Source organism: Struthio camelus, chromosome 1 (assembly GCF_040807025.1).
Source record: "Struthio camelus isolate bStrCam1 chromosome 1, bStrCam1.hap1, whole genome shotgun sequence".
NCBI classification, from domain to species: Eukaryota; Metazoa; Chordata; class Aves; order Struthioniformes; family Struthionidae; genus Struthio; species Struthio camelus.
This window is the reverse complement of record NC_090942.1, coordinates 214,689,417-214,706,104: the sequence shown is the minus strand read 5'-3', so window position 1 is coordinate 214,706,104 and position 16,688 is coordinate 214,689,417. Positions and strand designations below refer to the sequence as shown.

The 16,688-nt window shown below is 37.6% G+C and overlaps 1 protein-coding gene across 13 annotated transcripts in view; it reads right to left on the bottom strand.

The window, feature by feature from the left end:
• Positions 1-16,688, bottom strand: part of NOX4 (NADPH oxidase 4) — a 108,291-nt gene that overhangs the window by 62,335 nt on the left and 29,268 nt on the right. For all 13 annotated transcript variants that reach the window (XR_011138755.1, XR_011138756.1, XR_011138757.1 and 10 more), the window contains 2 exons: positions 14,803-14,967; positions 14,611-14,673 (listed from right to left, as the gene is read on the bottom strand). Coding sequence is in view for 10 of the 13 variants with exons in the window: in XM_068930534.1 (XP_068786635.1) it covers positions 14,611-14,673; positions 14,803-14,967 (228 nt within the window). In the remaining 3 variants the exon portion in view is untranslated. The remainder of the gene's footprint in view (positions 1-14,610; positions 14,674-14,802; positions 14,968-16,688) is intronic.

Sequence of the window (16,688 nt, the reverse complement as noted above, 5' to 3'; positions counted from 1 at the left end):
GCACTTGGCTTTTCCTTTTGTTGAACTTCATGAGGTTCCTGTCAGCCCATTTCTCCAGCCTGTTGAGGTCCCTCTAAATGGCAGCACAACCATCTGGTCTGTCAGTCACTCTTCCTAGTACTGTATCACTCGAGAGTTTGCTGAGGGTGTAGCCTGTCCCATCATCTAGGTCATTAATGAAGAGGTTAAACAGTATTGGCTCCAGTATCAACCCCTGGGGCATGCTGCTGGTGACTGGCTTCTAGCTGGACTTTGTGCCACCAATTTACAACCAGTTTTCAATCCACCTCACTGTCCACTTATTTAGTCCATACTTAACCAGTTTCTCTTATGAAACATTATAGGAGACAGCATCAAAAGCCTTGTGAATTGCTATGCTCATGTCCATTTTACATATCTAAGTCTCTGAGCATCAGTTACTTATAATTTGCCATATTTCATCTTTAAAACACTGCACAGCTATTCTGGTCAGCTCATACATGTTTAGGCTGACATGTATTTCTGTTCTATGAAACTAAAACTAAGCACAAAGCAAAGTGCCTCCTTGAACTGGAAATCAAGAGAATAAGCACCTGAGCTATAGCCAAATAAAGTGTATCAAAGTGGCCTCAGCAATGCATGATGTACTCTCTGCAACTGTGAACAACAACAACAAAATTGTTCTTAAGATATGTTTTGGCAAAGAGTACTTGGATATCCCCCTGCTCCTTTTTTTGTGGGAGCCCTAAGAAATCATCTAGTGACTATTAACTGCACTATGGTAAGAGTTGCAAGCAGCCCGTTATTTTTAACTTAGTTCAAAGTACGCTACCCAAAAGGAAATTGTTAAGATTAGCTAATCTTGAAATAAAAAATATTTTATTTTTAGCTTCTTTTTCTTAAATAAACAATGGTTTTCAAACAGGTAAATCACTAACTGGAAAAGTCTGTAATAAGAAAGGACATTGGATATTATTAAATGAAAGGTCACAAGCGGTAAGTTTGTCAGTAGTTCTTTCTACACCGGAAGAACTGCAAATGAACTTAATTTGATGTACTTATTTGATTAAAATGCTACAGTACACAAAGTAGCTGTGGCAGATGGGTATAATTATGTGAAGCTATGTTAACCTTACTCTAACCTCAAGCTATCTATATCTTTAAAAAGTGAAAGACATTACAGGAAGCAAGCTCCATGCTAAACAGGTTATCTGCCAGCATTTGGTCATCCTCAAAAAAACTGAAGGTCGAAGGAATTCTGTTAAATTTAATAGAGCTGTGCAGATTTACACCTTTGAATAAACCCAGTTATGTTCTTATCATTTGAAAGTTGGTAGATTTCCCCAAGAGCTGTTAATCAAAAGTGAAGAGGTTTACAATACTTATTTTTATTTTGTTTTTCTATATCTTTTTACCTTCAAAGTAGTAAGGACGGTATTTTATATGTAAACAAAACTTATGGAATGCAGGTTATTCTGTATCTTTTGACAGGAAAAAACAAACTATATATGTTTTTTCCATGTTTTTCCAAGCAAACTACAACACCAATGCAAATTATCACATAGGGAATTTGCAATAAACCCTGGAGGACTTTATCCATATAAACTAGCAAACAAACTACAGTCACTGGTTGTTGTAGTTCTATTGTTTTATTGCTGAGTGATTGCTGACTGAGATAAAATATAGATAATAGTCTTAACTAATCCAAGTTTAATTCAGTGCTGGATTAATGCAGATTTGAAATGTATTTTATTTATCAATTTTATAACTGTGGACAAGATTCTTTGTTCTCCTCTACGCCTTGCTCTTATATGAATATAAAGCGAATGAAGCAAGTGCTATTAGATGATAGTGGTAACATTTTACACCTACTTAAAATAGATGTAAGAATATCTTGAAGTTAATGAGCAATGGAGAAATCTGTGCATATGAGAGCACAACATACAGCAAATGAAAATATGTTCTCAGCGTCTAAGTTTACAGCCTGTTTCTAGAACAAGAAACAGGACACTTTGTAGATGGGTTTTGCCTAGGGTGGTATAACCCTTGAAATGTTGAAGTTTTGGGGCAAACAGCACTCTACTTCAGTTTGCTAGCTATTGGGTGTTTTACTGGCAAAAAAAATTGCAAGAATACTACTATTAAAATTTATCTACTATATATTCTTTTTAGACTTGAGGGTTCAGGGAGGGAGAAAGTCAACAGCAAGCTAGTAGGAAAATATGAGTTCATTCCTGAAAGTTTCCAGTTCTTCTGTACATCTCTACCTTTGCCCATAAGAATTTTGAAGATTCTTTACAGAGATGTAAGTTTTTGGTCATAGCACTGTCATGGAAGCACTGGTGAATATACTAGAATAACACTGCAGAATATCTACTATCAGAAAAGAGGAAATGAAAGGGATGCCTAAGTTATGTACCCCAGTGTGGCTGCATGAGTACAGCCCCTTCCAGTTTCTGTACAGTTGCGTATTTATCTACAGGCTGGGCAGTGCTGGAAAAACTGCTCAAACTTATGCTCCACAATAAACACCAAATTCTGTCTTCAATGCCATAGGAGGTGGTCTGAATAGAGCCCAGAGTTACTAAGATAGTCATGTCAAGAACAAAAAGGAACCTTATCTTTGTCTTATCTCAGGAAGCTCTTTAAAGAGTTTGTTCAAACAAAGGGAAACTCCTTCAAAAGAAGGTTTTCACTTTGAGAAAAAGCCATGATTTGATTCTAATATGGAGTTTGCAGATATCCTGGCAGGCACTGCAAAAAGCATTGAATTCCTGATACGTTTCAATGCTTCTGCCTGCCTGTCTGCCAGGGAGAAACAGCTGCGCTGTGAATCTCTGCTTCATCATCTCATCCTTGTCCCAGACTCAGATGGGCGCTTACACAAATCAAGAAAAGCACATAAAAGTTAAATATACCTGGGAGAGAGGCATAACTGGGAAAGTGAACTAAACACAACCCACCTATTTTCCCCCTCATAGGAAAAAAAAAAAAGTTTTCAATTTTGTCAATCAACTAGGAGAAAAAACAAGTGCTTCAAAAGCTCAGTAAGCTGTAGCTTGTCTGGTTTCATGCAAAACTGCTATAAACATTCCTAAAATGATTCATCTTGACATTAGAAAATGAAGAGGAGTGATGACAAACACAGGCAGGCTATATAAAGGTAGCCAAAAAATAGTAGCTAGACATCAGCCTGACTCATAGGAGGTGAACTACGTTACATTGGGTTACCCTTGTTTTAACTAATGAATCACATACATAGTTTAAGAAGAACATACGAAGTGAAGGAAAAAAAAAGTTGATCTGAGGAGTTATTATTTTAAACACATCTTTGCCTGAGAGGTCGGGACATTCTCTAAAATGGGTCTGGTTTTCTGTTCTGTTTGTTTTGTTTTGTTTTAGGGTTTTTTGTTAGTTAGTTTGTTTTCCAGGTTATTTTACAGATAAGAACTCGTCTGAAAGCTTTCCCTGTTAGAGACTTGGCCCTACAGCTACCCTAATTTAACTGGCAGACATCAGCAGACATCATAACACTTGAACCTGGGGAAATTCTAACCACAGAATATGATTTAAGTATCAAGAGTGTCTGGATGGTTGAGGCAAGACCACCATGTCTTGAATACACTTTGTTTCAGCCAGATCCCTGTCGTAGAAGCTGTCTTTTTGCAAGCCACCCAGCTGCAGCAACATATCCCAAGCACTTCTCTTTTGCTTTCCATTCCGTTCTACTCCTTCTTGTCCAGTTCCAAACACCTGCAGTCTAGCTAGTGGAAAAAACACACCATGACACTGTGGGACGCTCAGGATGCATCACTGATCAGCTCATTTTGGTCTAACTTATTCTGTAATATGAAACACAAAACCTCACCCACTAATTCCTGTGAGTCTGTAGTACAGTTCTGTATTTGCTACTTCACTCCCTTCAGTCTTCAGTTGTTAAATTACTCAGTGTTAAAAACAATCTTATTTTTAAGTTTGAATCTACGAGCATTTGCTGCTTGATTTCACTGTTGCACCAGAGAATAACACAAATCTTTGCAGTAATAGATGTCTCAGGGCTGTAAATAGACCAAGAGTTTTAAATTTGAAGTATATTTTCATTTTAAATGTCTTACAGCCAACGCCAAATTTCTGAAGTCTAATTTCCAGAGGTCAAAAGAACCAGTGGAGAAGATTTTTATGGAGACATTTCATACAGAGAGTTTTCATAATGCAGCTCTGAAAATACTGATCATATTAAATACGAAACACCATATAACATAATATGAAATTAATATGAAATAACCTTATTTGTTTTCTAATAAGTTTGCAATAGCCTGACCCCATAAAGTTTTGTTGCTACAGATGTGCTATTAAGATACACTTCCACAGTCTAGTTGGTACACCTTCACCTTTGCAGCTTAAATAAGGTAAAAACCGTTGCTGATTCCCCTTTGCCGCCAACAGACACATTACATTTCCTATAAAATTGTAAAAATGTATCAATACCAATCGTAGTAATAGTCAGCTCATATAATTCATGCATGCCAAACTAGCTAGTGGGAAAAACATACCCCAACCTTGTAGGATACTCAGGACACAAGTATTTGTCCCTGAAGGAGTAAAAGGCAGTAGAGTAATGCTTCCACCCAAAGGCTGCCTCTGCTCATACTCAAAGGGTATCATCATGGCACGACATCGAGCAACACTGCCCTAGCAGAGTTGACGGCTGCCTGAACAAGGAAACCGGATGGCACAGAAAGCTCCTCCATCGTCTCTGCGTAGAAACTGTGGGCCATCCTCGAACTAAAGTTAAATTATTCTCAACGGTGTAAGAAAAGAAGCCATAAAAGGATCAGCACGTTTTCTAGTCAGTTCACCAGCAGTTCCGGGAATGCCGTATCTCTCCAAACTACCCTACCGGTACACACAGTATTTTTACCAGGCTAAAGCACAGACCTCAGCTAGACAGCTGGTCTTAATTTTAAGACCACAGCAGACAAAGCACTTCATTTCCTTTAATATTTTGTCCATGTATTAACTGTACTCATGCTTAAAATTTCTGCCTAATTTTTTCATATCAAAGTTTCTAGTTCACTACCCAGACCTCCTTCTAACCTAACCTAGAAACGCCCTGCCTCTGATGGGACAAAACACACTACTCTGCTAAATTAAGTGGATGCTTCTTATACTCTGCAAATTTACTTTTATAGTATAATATAAAATAATATAATATAACAGAATATAATATTCTCTATATAAATCCAAACTTTGGGGAATTTAGGTAATGAGGTAGTCAGTGGAAATCATGGCAGCATGGGACTTGACCACTGGACAGAGTTTTTTTTCCCTTTTGTCCAGTTCTGACTTTTTTATCTTTCCATTTAAGTCTATTTCCTAGTTCCTTTAACTTATGTGTAGCTTTTAATGCTTCTTTTTCTAACTTGCTGCACTTATCCAATCTTTTATTTATTTTATGCATAAATCTTTCCATACTAATAAATTTACAGTAAAATTAATTTGATGTGCGTTTTTACCATTTATAGGAGATACTATCCATGGCTCTAGTTGGGAGCAAGAACTATTGCATAAGGCAGAAAAATCAACCAGTTTCCATACTGGTCAGTAAAAAATGTTGAGGTGAAACCCTACCTATATGGAAGCTCCAAGAGGACCTCTAATGTAATTAAAAGCTAGCAGTTTCAAAATTGAAAGGAAAAACTTCTACCAAGCTCTGTGGGATTAAACTGTGGGATCTCTGATTACAAGAGCTGAAGCAAGGACTCACCAAGTTTTATTTTTTGAATGAGGAAACCTTAACAAGGTTTGGAGGTTTATTTATTTATTTATAAGTATAAAATTTATCTGAATGTCATGATTAATTACAACACACTTTGAAAAAAACTGCCCGCTGGAGGGATCTAATACCTCTATTTAATGTACTTGCTGAATTTGCTGAAGGATGATACAGGACTTAGTGAACTTGTATGTAACAATTTCTATGTTTCCTTGACCAAAAAGAGTCAGATTTATAAGTTTAAAAGAAAATGGAGGTTTACTTAGGATTTTTGTACAGGCCCAAAAATTATTAAACTGAAAAACAAGCAAAACCAAACAAATAAGTCTAAGGAAGCACTGAAAGGCATCTGAAACATTAATCTAGTCTATTTTTGTTTTACTTAAATTCTTTGTCTAGCAGCTGCTGTATTTTCTACTTGTATGAAGAGCAGACATGCTCTAGGGATTTCTTTAGTTTGCCAGCAAGATACTTCATCATATCTGCCTTTCACCAAATGCTCTGTAAATCATCTCATAAAGCCAAGTTCCATAACCATTTGCATAAGATATTAAACAAAGCTTATTGGAATGTCATCATGTTAGCCTGTGTTTTTATTATATTTATCTGTCAGCATGAACTTAGCTCTTGATGTCTGCACATAGTTTTTACTCAGGCAAACTTCCAACAACTTCAATTTTTTGATGAAGCATCTCAGAATTTGGCCCCTAGGCTTTTCCTGTTGTGCATAGTTTATTTCTCAAGTTTATCGTACAAGACACATGCTTCTTCAGCATCTCCAGTTTCACTTTTGAATGTGCCTTTCTCAAAGGATGCTCAGATTTAAAACTTCACTGATAGACTGTTAAAATTACACTGAAGTCAGTGGAAGACTTTTTAGTGCTTTTAAATGAACTCTGGATTATCCAGGGATAAAGGCAACCTTGCTTCAGTTAAATAGTTTTCCCTTACAAAATTAATTTGCTGTGTTACTTTATCATCTACAGTTCTGCGTTATTTGCTGAGACCTTTCTAACAAGGCATCAAGCCCAAAATTGTAAACATCCAGGTTAGGGCCATCAACCTGTAATCTCAATACGCCTAAATCCATATACCAACCGAACCTACATGGAGTTCGGGAGGAGATAAGGAAAATTCAGCCTGTAGGAAAAAAAAAAATCCTTAAAGATAGGAAATGTATAAATAAGTAATAGCTTAGAGACATTTACGTACAGTCCTATAATTTGTCATGTGCATTCAGAAACCCCTTTCAGGTAATTTTCTTACTTACCCTGAGATGATTAATGAACTTTGTGTTTCTCTGCTTGGTGTTCAGTAATTATATTTTACAGAACGTTATAGTGGGATGCAATTAAACAAATAAGATCTTCCTCCTCCATAATACACACTTGGATTTTGTCTGTAAATCTGAATATCTGCATATGCAAACGTATCTTCTCTCTTCCTCAAAACTCAGCTTTGAGCGATTAAAACACATACAAGCTTGTCCCCCAAACTTGGTACAAGTAGCAAACTCCAACCACACACACGAGCAAAGAAGAATTCAAGTTTGGGCCTAAGCCCCTCAGGTTTCTTTTTTCTTCTTACTCATACAGAACTGTATTGTGGAAGGAAAGGAAGACAGACATTGAATTACTGGTGTGATCTGCTTCAAATTAAACCATCTTTGCAAAAAGACAGAGCACTAGTGAATGGGCAGAACTTCTTGGAGCTTGTTACTGCCAGACTCTTCCAGCTTCTCCCTCAGTGGAATTTTAAAGCATATTTGTTATGCTGCACTGAAGTGAGGGAGTGACTGGAGCATGTTACAATACAGGAGAACATTTCTATGCTTCCAAAGAAAGATCTGTTTGTTCCTGGTAGTTGATCTCTGCTTAGCTGCTACAAGAATTAGAATATAAACATTGAGTGAAGAGCTAAAACTCTGGAGGACCTGAAAAAGCAGCCACTCATGCCAATATAAAGCTGATATTTCATAAAGGCCTGCAGTCTGGCAGCTGAGATCTTTGTTTGAGGTTTTCTGTTTTGCTTTACATGTCATGTTCATGCTACCTGCCTCTAGTAACTCTGTCTCATGAGACTACTAATGCAAAGTATGCCTTGAACACAGAAGCAGAGAAAGTTGAAAAAGAGTTTATGATGCCATTTATCTGTGTCTGATTATTAACAAGAGTATCTTGAGATACATGTACGTACTTATAAAAAAAGTCACTAAAGGACAAATCCCACGTTTAGACAGTATTAATCTCAAAAGTCAACATTAAGTTCAGGATATATATCTCTCACAATGGCAAACAAGGTCTTTGACAGCTTTCTAGAGACAAGCAAAATATGAAGGTATTCCTCCAAAATATTTAATGTACTGTTCGCAAGAGCAGAAGATGTGGTACTCTCTCCATGTAGAGAGAGGCAACTTCTCTGCACATTCACTAATCTCAATATCGATTAACATCTTCACAATAAGCCTTTTATCTTAATAACAAGTGGCTTTTTAATGGTTTCCAGTACAGATTCTCGATGCTTAAAGGGGAACTGCTGGAGGGGTGGGGGCATCCTATTAATTGTGCAGGTTCAGGAGGAATGATGGGGAAAGGAATGAAATCTCTGAGTGAAGTCAGGCATCAGTGAAGGCTGACCTACACAGACCAGGCAAAGCTTCTTCTCTACCTGAGGAACCTGCATTTAGCAGGCTAAGATTTACTGTGGCCCACCACCAGCTGCTGCAAGTGGCAGCAGAGAACAGGACACAAGCAAATTAAGGAAGAAAGAGGAGAGCTTGTGAAATGCATCCTGCCTGGTGGAATTAGTGTTCCATCTCATCCAAAAAAAAGATGTCCTGAATTTCAGATAAATTCAATATGGATCAGTTGTCTGAGTAACTTCAGCGAAGCAAGAAATTGCGGTCTTGTCACTGAAATCACTAGACAGAAACTTTAGAATGTAGAATTCCGTTTCTAGAAACTACTAAAGACTCCCTCCTCTCTAGCATACACAGCACCTGAGGGGGCACTCCCAGGACTAATTCTAGCCACTGAGGCTAGTACCTGCAGTCCTAAGCATCTTCTCAGTGCAATGAGGTAATTCAGAGGACCTAAGTTTGGCTCCTTTCCTGAACGTCTCTTGAAAGACGTTCGTACAATAGAAGGAGACTTTTGGAGTAGCCTCTACTCCATTACTTTGTGCCTTGGGTTTCCTTTTGTAGTATGAGGGTATTGGCACCCCCCAGACACACACGCACCAGTCAGAAATGAAAGAGGTCAATCCTTTGAGACCCAACATTTTAGCTGGAAAAAAAAATATTCCAAATAGCAGGCCTGTGTTGCTGACATGAAACAAAACTTGATGAAGGTTTTTCATCAGTAGTTCGACTTCAGCAAAGAGGACACTGCAAACTGACTCAGTCAATCACCCCAGCACTTGCTCGGCTTTCTTCCTCAGTGGCCAGCGTAAGAGGTAGTAATAAAGAAGCTTTGTTGAAAGACTCAGTTCACTACTGAATGTACCATCAGAACTAAGTCTTCTCGTCTCCTCAGAGGAGATACGTCTGGTTTACAGACAGTAATCGCTGAAAGTACGGTTTTGTAACACTTTGCGCTGTTCCCTGCATATACCAGAAGGAAGGATTTTAATCTGTAAATCAGCCAGCAGTTTAAACACGCTCTGAATTCATACTATAATAGCAGAAAGGTATCTCCCATATTTGTGCAATGTAGATTTCAAGTTTCAAGATTCCAAGGAAATGGCCATGACAGAAGTTAGTGACAGTCAAAACTGTCACAAATTTAGGATTACAGATTACTTGATCCTGCATTTGAGGATGTTTGCTATAGAACAGAAGTTTTCCACAAGTCACAGATGTGAGCCACCTCCCAATTTAGAACAACTCATCTCTTGGTCTTGTCCTTATCTCAGGGTCTGTCACAATAGAAGTTCCATATAAAGCGATGTAGTTATTTCCTACCTCCTGACAAGCAAATCAACACTACTAAAACAACAAGGTTATGCAAGCTTTATGAGGTGCTGGGAGTAGACACCAGCACTTTAGTAGCCAAGCTGTTTAAATTATGGCTTGTAAGAGTTTGTGGCTTGAATCGACTCTGTAGTAGATTCAGCAGAGACCACACGAAAAGACCCGGCACATCCTCTGAAGCATTTAACATCTGCAAAACACAAAACTATTTCCACGAGGCTTACTGCCAATCACTACATGCCAATGCAAGAAACAATTCCAAAATCATAGCAGAAAATGTGACTTCTCTTGTAAGACGCTAGTATATACTCTAAATGGGAATCCACTTCTGAAGTCATTCATTAGCAAAAAAAGGAAGCGTGCAGCCGTAACTGGTCAGTACAATGGTTTTATGCTGCTGCAAATAATCAGTAATGTGGTTAAGTGTCTGGAAAGAGAGGGAATTCAATACTAAGCGGAAAATGTAAGATAGAGATGGAAAGAAAAACAATGCTACCATAAACTGCAAGCCTTATTCTCCTCTTGTTCACACGTGTTAAAACAAAGAACAATTGTAATTGCAGTTTCCGAGATGTAAAAAAGGAAGGAAGAACCTACATAAACTCCTTTTGTTTGTTCTGGAAAGAGATGGGGGGCTCAGTTTTGATGTTATGGTAGCAGAGAAAGTTGAAGCAATGTTTTAGATATTTGAACTATAAAGAAGGATGATCTTGACTGATTACCTGAAATTGGTACTACGTCTGATGATTGTCTTCCCCCCCACCACCCCCAGGCTTTAAAGATTGTTATAGATAATAATATTTAAACGGTATTCCAGAATGGGCAAGTTCCACACTTTCTTCCATAGAAATGATATAAAGAAATGTCAGTTTCTGGAATCAGAACACTAAAGGGAAAATTTCCAATTTTTTTTTTTTTGATTCTTCATACCTGGAGCATGGAGAAGTTCTCAGCCTCTAAAGTAGTCAGATCTCCAGACCATATTGTGCGCTTGACGTCTGGAAGCCAAATCTCCTTAAAACAGTTCAAGTACAAGCAACCAAAAATCATTTGTCCCTTTAAAAAACTTCAGCTAAAAATATTCATTTACAAAAAATACTTCTCTCCGCTACAGATTAAAACATCTCATAACTGATTGCATTCTGCTCAGATTCTATCATGGGATAGAATAACGTGCTATGTAAAATAAATAAATTTGAAATAAGGGGGTACTAGACTGAAAATTTTCCACACACCGTTACACGTAGTATAGTAACAGTGGTCACTTTTTATGATGATTTTGAACAGAAATTGGTGAAATGAGCATGGTAAAAATATGTTCAATAGAAAGCATTTTGTTAAAGGAAAGTCAAAGACAATGGAGCAGTGAAGACAATATGAAGCTACTGGCCCACTGTAAACTAAGTAGAACTCGCCAACAGGTCACTGGCAGGAATCCTAGATGCTGGCTCATCCGCCCTTTACCATTCCAAGCATTTTAAATGAATAACAAAGTCAAGGAGGAAACATAGGTGAATAAAAACAGGTAGAAGGACATTTCAAAAATGGCGTTCCAAAACATCAGCTTCCAGGTCAACTATGAGAGAAAAAAAGGATCTCTGAGCGCCTGGACTTCAGAATGTACAAGAGACATGAAGTCTCTGACTGCAGATTCGAATCATAGGTTAGCAAAAAAGATTGGCAGTTCTGAGTCCAGCAGTGCCATGATTTGTGCTTCTCCACATTCATGTGTACACGTTGCACCTACTAGTTCTACTCATTCCTTCCATTACCAAGGGGAAGAATGCTGTTAATTAAAAGAAAGAAAGAAAGAAAGGAAAACAGACACCACTGCACACATTTTTTAAGGATGGCTACCACTTTCTATTCACTTGGGTAAGATTCACAGCTCCCTCTGGCTCTGAGCGAAACAAATGGGAGCTTTGCCAGAGGTCAATGGGAGTACGTTCAGGCCCTTTACAGAGCGTCTCAGTGCTTTCCTCCACCCTAGCATTATGTAAGACACTGAGCTAAACTGTAAATATTACATAATCTTAAAAACGGAAGGGACTAGTAAAACATCTGTGCGTCTTCTCCATGCCTGCTCACTCTTTCCTTTCCACTTTTGCTTACAGCCCTTGCTTAGAGTACAACGACATGCCTGAGCTCATCATTTCTCCTTGTCTTTTAAGTGAGACTCTGCTTCAGAAGCTTAGATAGGATGTCACATATACCCTAAGCAGGACAATGGTGACTTTCTACCATGTGACAGATGTAGGCCAAGTACTTGTCTTCCCCTTCCTACCACAGAGCTTGTTCCAGGCTGCCGGGGAAGGCGGCTGTAGCCCTCCCCTTAGCTCTGTTGCAGGCGCTGCGTTCCACTGCTGATATCTGGAGCCCCACTTTCCCTGTACACTGCTCTCACCATGGCTTTGAGCCTCGTGCTCATGTCTCAGCCTAGAAAAAGAACCCAGAGATTATAGTCATTGAATAAAGGAAGCAGGAGCAGTTTTCCAGCTTGTTTGGTAACTACAAGTAGGGCAGACTGGAGCAGGAAAACGTACTGAGTTAAGATATTGTCTACACGTTCTATAAGCGCAGTCCCATGTCTGGCATCATACTAAACCAAAAATAGTTTTTTAGCAGGACAGCAGCCCAAGGACAGCATTCCATGACTTAGAATGATATGTGGAAATGACTGTCCCCTGCTTAGATTGAGCACAGAAGATTGTCATAAACCTAGATGTTTCAGGTCCTTATTATGCTATAAAACTGCTTTTTACCCAATAACAGTACTGTTTCCAGCATAACTGATGCTCTACTGAAATATGTTTGTGGCAATAAAAACGAAACTTAATAAGCCAGTAGTATCTTCATACCTTAAAATAGTTAAGAGAATATCCTTCAAGATCATATATGTATTTTATGTTGAATAATACCACTGCACTTTAAAGAATAATGCATTGAGTATGAATAGGAATTGTCAGTTCTAGTTTTACCAGTTTAAAATATAATGCACTGTGCATGAGTGAAAATTTCTGTTTCTAACATTACCTATTTAATATCTAATTATAAAAAATATACAAACTGTAATTTATCAACTAGACTTGTGTATCTAACTGAAATAAATTGCACAACATCTGAATATAAATGAGTTATTTATATTCACTAAGAAACATTCAGAACAACAGATCTATTTTACATAGGTCTCAGATCTAGAAGATTTCATGCAGAAATGTTTTTTTTTTTTTTAAATAACAGGTAGTATTATAATATGCCTTTTTAAATAGTGTATGAAATCCTAAACTTGTGCAAAGAATCTGATCTGAATAAAACATTTTATTTAACTTCATCCTAGGATCTAACTCAGTAGGTTCATTTCAGCAGTCTCTTTTCTGACCAAAACTCTCATAAGAAAACAAATAAGAAGTTTCGCTAGAGAAATGACTACTACTGAATCAGGCCTTATAGTCTGTGAAGGCATTATTTCCAGAAATTAGTATCACACAATCCATTATTTTGCCAGTTTCCTAATATAAGATTAAATCTTTGTAAATGCCCCACATCTTCCTAACTGTGCAATTACTAATAATGATCAAATTATTACTATTATTTTAATTTCCACTGAACCGGATAGTCAGAAAACAAGAACATAAAGTTTTGAGATTCATGTTTAAATGAGATGTGTCAATCAGTATAGAACAGGAATTAAAGCAAGCTCTGGCAGTGCAAAACTACTGTTAAGAGCAATCTGAGACTTGTGCTGAGTGCTTTAAATTTACCTTCTGATTGCTAAACTAATCAAAAAATAGAAGGAAATACTGATTAAACCATTCTGCACAAGAAAACCCAGCTACCATCCCATCGATACTGCAATGCACATCTGTTTTCAGCACTGCGCTTCCAGTTATTTTTAGGCACTATATAGAGGAAGGCCTCAGAAATTGCCTACTGGAGTTAACAACAGATAAATACGCTTTTGCTTTTTACTGGTAATCAGGGTAGCCCAAAAAGCTTTGCAAATGCCAGCTTCATTCCACTTCTCTTTCAAATGCAAAACTGCACTAGGCTGCAAGTTGCCATTTGCCTATGTCAAAAAAGGAAGAGATTTTTACCATACAAGCACCAATATTGCTTCACTAAGCCATGCAAAGGCAGCTTTCCTTAACCAAGATTCACTGCTAGATTTACAGTATAAAATTTATTTCTAGTGATATTTAGATTTACAAAAATTTTGCTGTAGCACCTACTAGGTCACTGCACTTCCTGGACAGCTCCAAGTATATCTAAATACAATTTTACTTTATTCCAGTCTTTCTTGACCATGAGATCTCATTCTAGTTACACTGGGCTGTATAAGTAATAATCCCAAGATTGCATGACGTCATTGATATATCTCTTGATGTAAAAATAAAGCAGATGACTTTTTAAAACTTTTTTTTTTTACACTTGATGGCTCTCTAACTTTGTTTGAAAAAGGCAGTTGAGGTAATGTCTATTCATTTCACTGAATAGCAAAAAAGACGGAAAATTCATTAGAATTTGTGCTCATTCTACATTAAGGTCTACAAACAGATGGCTGAACCCTCTTTTATTTGAAATTGAATGATCAAAATCACATGGATTTTACTTATTTATTTATTAGTGTTTTCCACTTATGGAAGACTTTGAAAAAAGTTCTCATTACAATTTTCTCAACAATGGAGAAAAGTAAATACGGATTGAGTACTGTCATACATAATAATCCCGGTATTTCATATTCATTGGTATCCTTATAAATGAAACATAAGCTCTTTTGAAGGGAATTTTCACCTTGAAGGCAACGCTCACCATTTGCTCATCACATATAAATAAATGGGAAAATACCTGAAAAAACTCATTACGTCAAAGTAAAAGGATTTCTTACCATTGTAAGGGTGAATGGATGGCTTTCTAGTGCTGACACTCTTGGACAGTGTAGAATAACATACTGAAATAAAATCAGCCAAAAAAAAATAAGTGGTAGAAAAGACATGCTCAAAACATTCCCAAAGTGGAAAGCATCCTATAGACAATGCTATAAGAACAGCAGTGATTTTTTAGGGGCACGTTAACTCACCTGCCCAGGCCTTGCTTTAAAGTTGACTTTCATCATCCTTACTTCAAGGACGTTGGAGGGATGGCTTATCACTGAAGTTATTGTGACTGGTTTATTACTGCGGATGTAGCGGTACAGCCTTTCTACACAATATAAGCACAGAGGTCCAGAAATCCAAAACCATGTCTAAGGGAATACAACAGTATATTACACCAAAGACTTTTCATTGTATATTTTCAAATTTCAGAACAATGCAAGTGCTTGCAGGACCTCATTTCACACCTATCTATCTGTTGGGCTGTGTTTGGATCACAAGTAATCATCTCCACATCTCTCTACATGCAATCCAAGCTCATTATGGGGGCTTAATCAGTCTAACTGGCAGCATCATCCACAAGCACAAATGATTTCAATCATAAAACTAATCAGGAACAAAATGCTAATGACCTCATTTGCAACCATGTTACTCTATTTTTATGCAGTTAGATTGCGACCGATTTCAGCAGTGAATGACGCAGTACATTTATTGTTTCAAAATTTAACCAACCAAAGTACTATAAAACTGGTTAACCTCTAAGCACAAACACTGTCTGAGTTGCAATATTATTTGACTATTACCTTCATTTAATCATCTCAGCTACAGGCAAAAAAATAGGAAAGAAACAATCCTTGTGCTATAGAATTTACGCTTATAGTAAGTTAATAGAACGTTATCGACGGGGGAGAGAAATAGGCACTTTTGAAGTAGGATTCATTTCTCCCTATGGAGGATGTGTAGATAGACAAATTGTGCCCTGAAAGTGCCCGTTTCTCTGCACTGACTATTAAGGGAGCCCAGGGTGACTAGCTGGAGACATTTGCAGCTGTTCAGCTGAATCTCATCCTAAAAGTCAATTAGCGAGAGCTTATGGCAGAGCTAACAATTAACTCCACATCTGCTAAGTCACTCAAGTCAAGGCACTGAAGTGCCCTAGTCACTCATCCATCTTTCCACCCCAACTTTTAAAGTTACACATCAGCATCTCTTGCAACTACCAGAGTACTTAATTTCCTCAAGCATCTCCGGCTGTAAAAACTTGGGTAGCTCACAGGACCTAAGAGCGATGCAAACTTTCTTTTAGACTTGGTATCTCTAAGTGCATAAACTATTTCCACATCCAGAAAAGTTCTAAAATAACATTACAAGCTGCCAGAAGAACATTAAGTGGCTAATTCTTTCCATGTCACTTTCTTTCGCATAGACAGCTTTAAAGCATACATCTTTAGCCCCAAAGACGACACTGTTTGATGTCTTACAGGTTATTTGGAGCTAGATACACACTGAGACTTGTACTTCAGGTGTAGTATCACAACAAAATACAAATCCAAAGGACTCTGTTGACGGGCATTAGTGTAGCATTGACTGCTTCTTATTATAATTCTATGCTCCACAGTAAAATGAGTTGCCACAGCAGGTACTAAGGGACACTTATGTTCTACAGAAAACAATGGTAATAATAAATAGAAAGCCCCATGAAGCCTGTTACGGCACCACCTTGAACAGTGGGCCTTAGATTTGTAAACTCAGTCTTCCCAAAGTTCCTTGGGCTACCTGTCAATATAGCCCAGCTCATCTTTCCTTAGAAGAAATGAGAAAATTTGGATGAAGAAAAAGCTGCTGCCACAAAACATGCAGAAACAAAAGGAAAATAGAAAAAGAAAAGGCTTTTTTATCCCCATTGTCATCATGTTCATTTACCCATACTACATATAACATCATTCTCTGCAAACAACAGGGTACCCTGTCACAAAGCCAAACCAAAACCAACTGCATCCCAGAAATGCCTAATAGGAATTACGTCTGCATGGCAAAGAAGAGAACAAATAGTGTTTGATTATTTCAATTAGCTACTGCCTCACAATGCTTA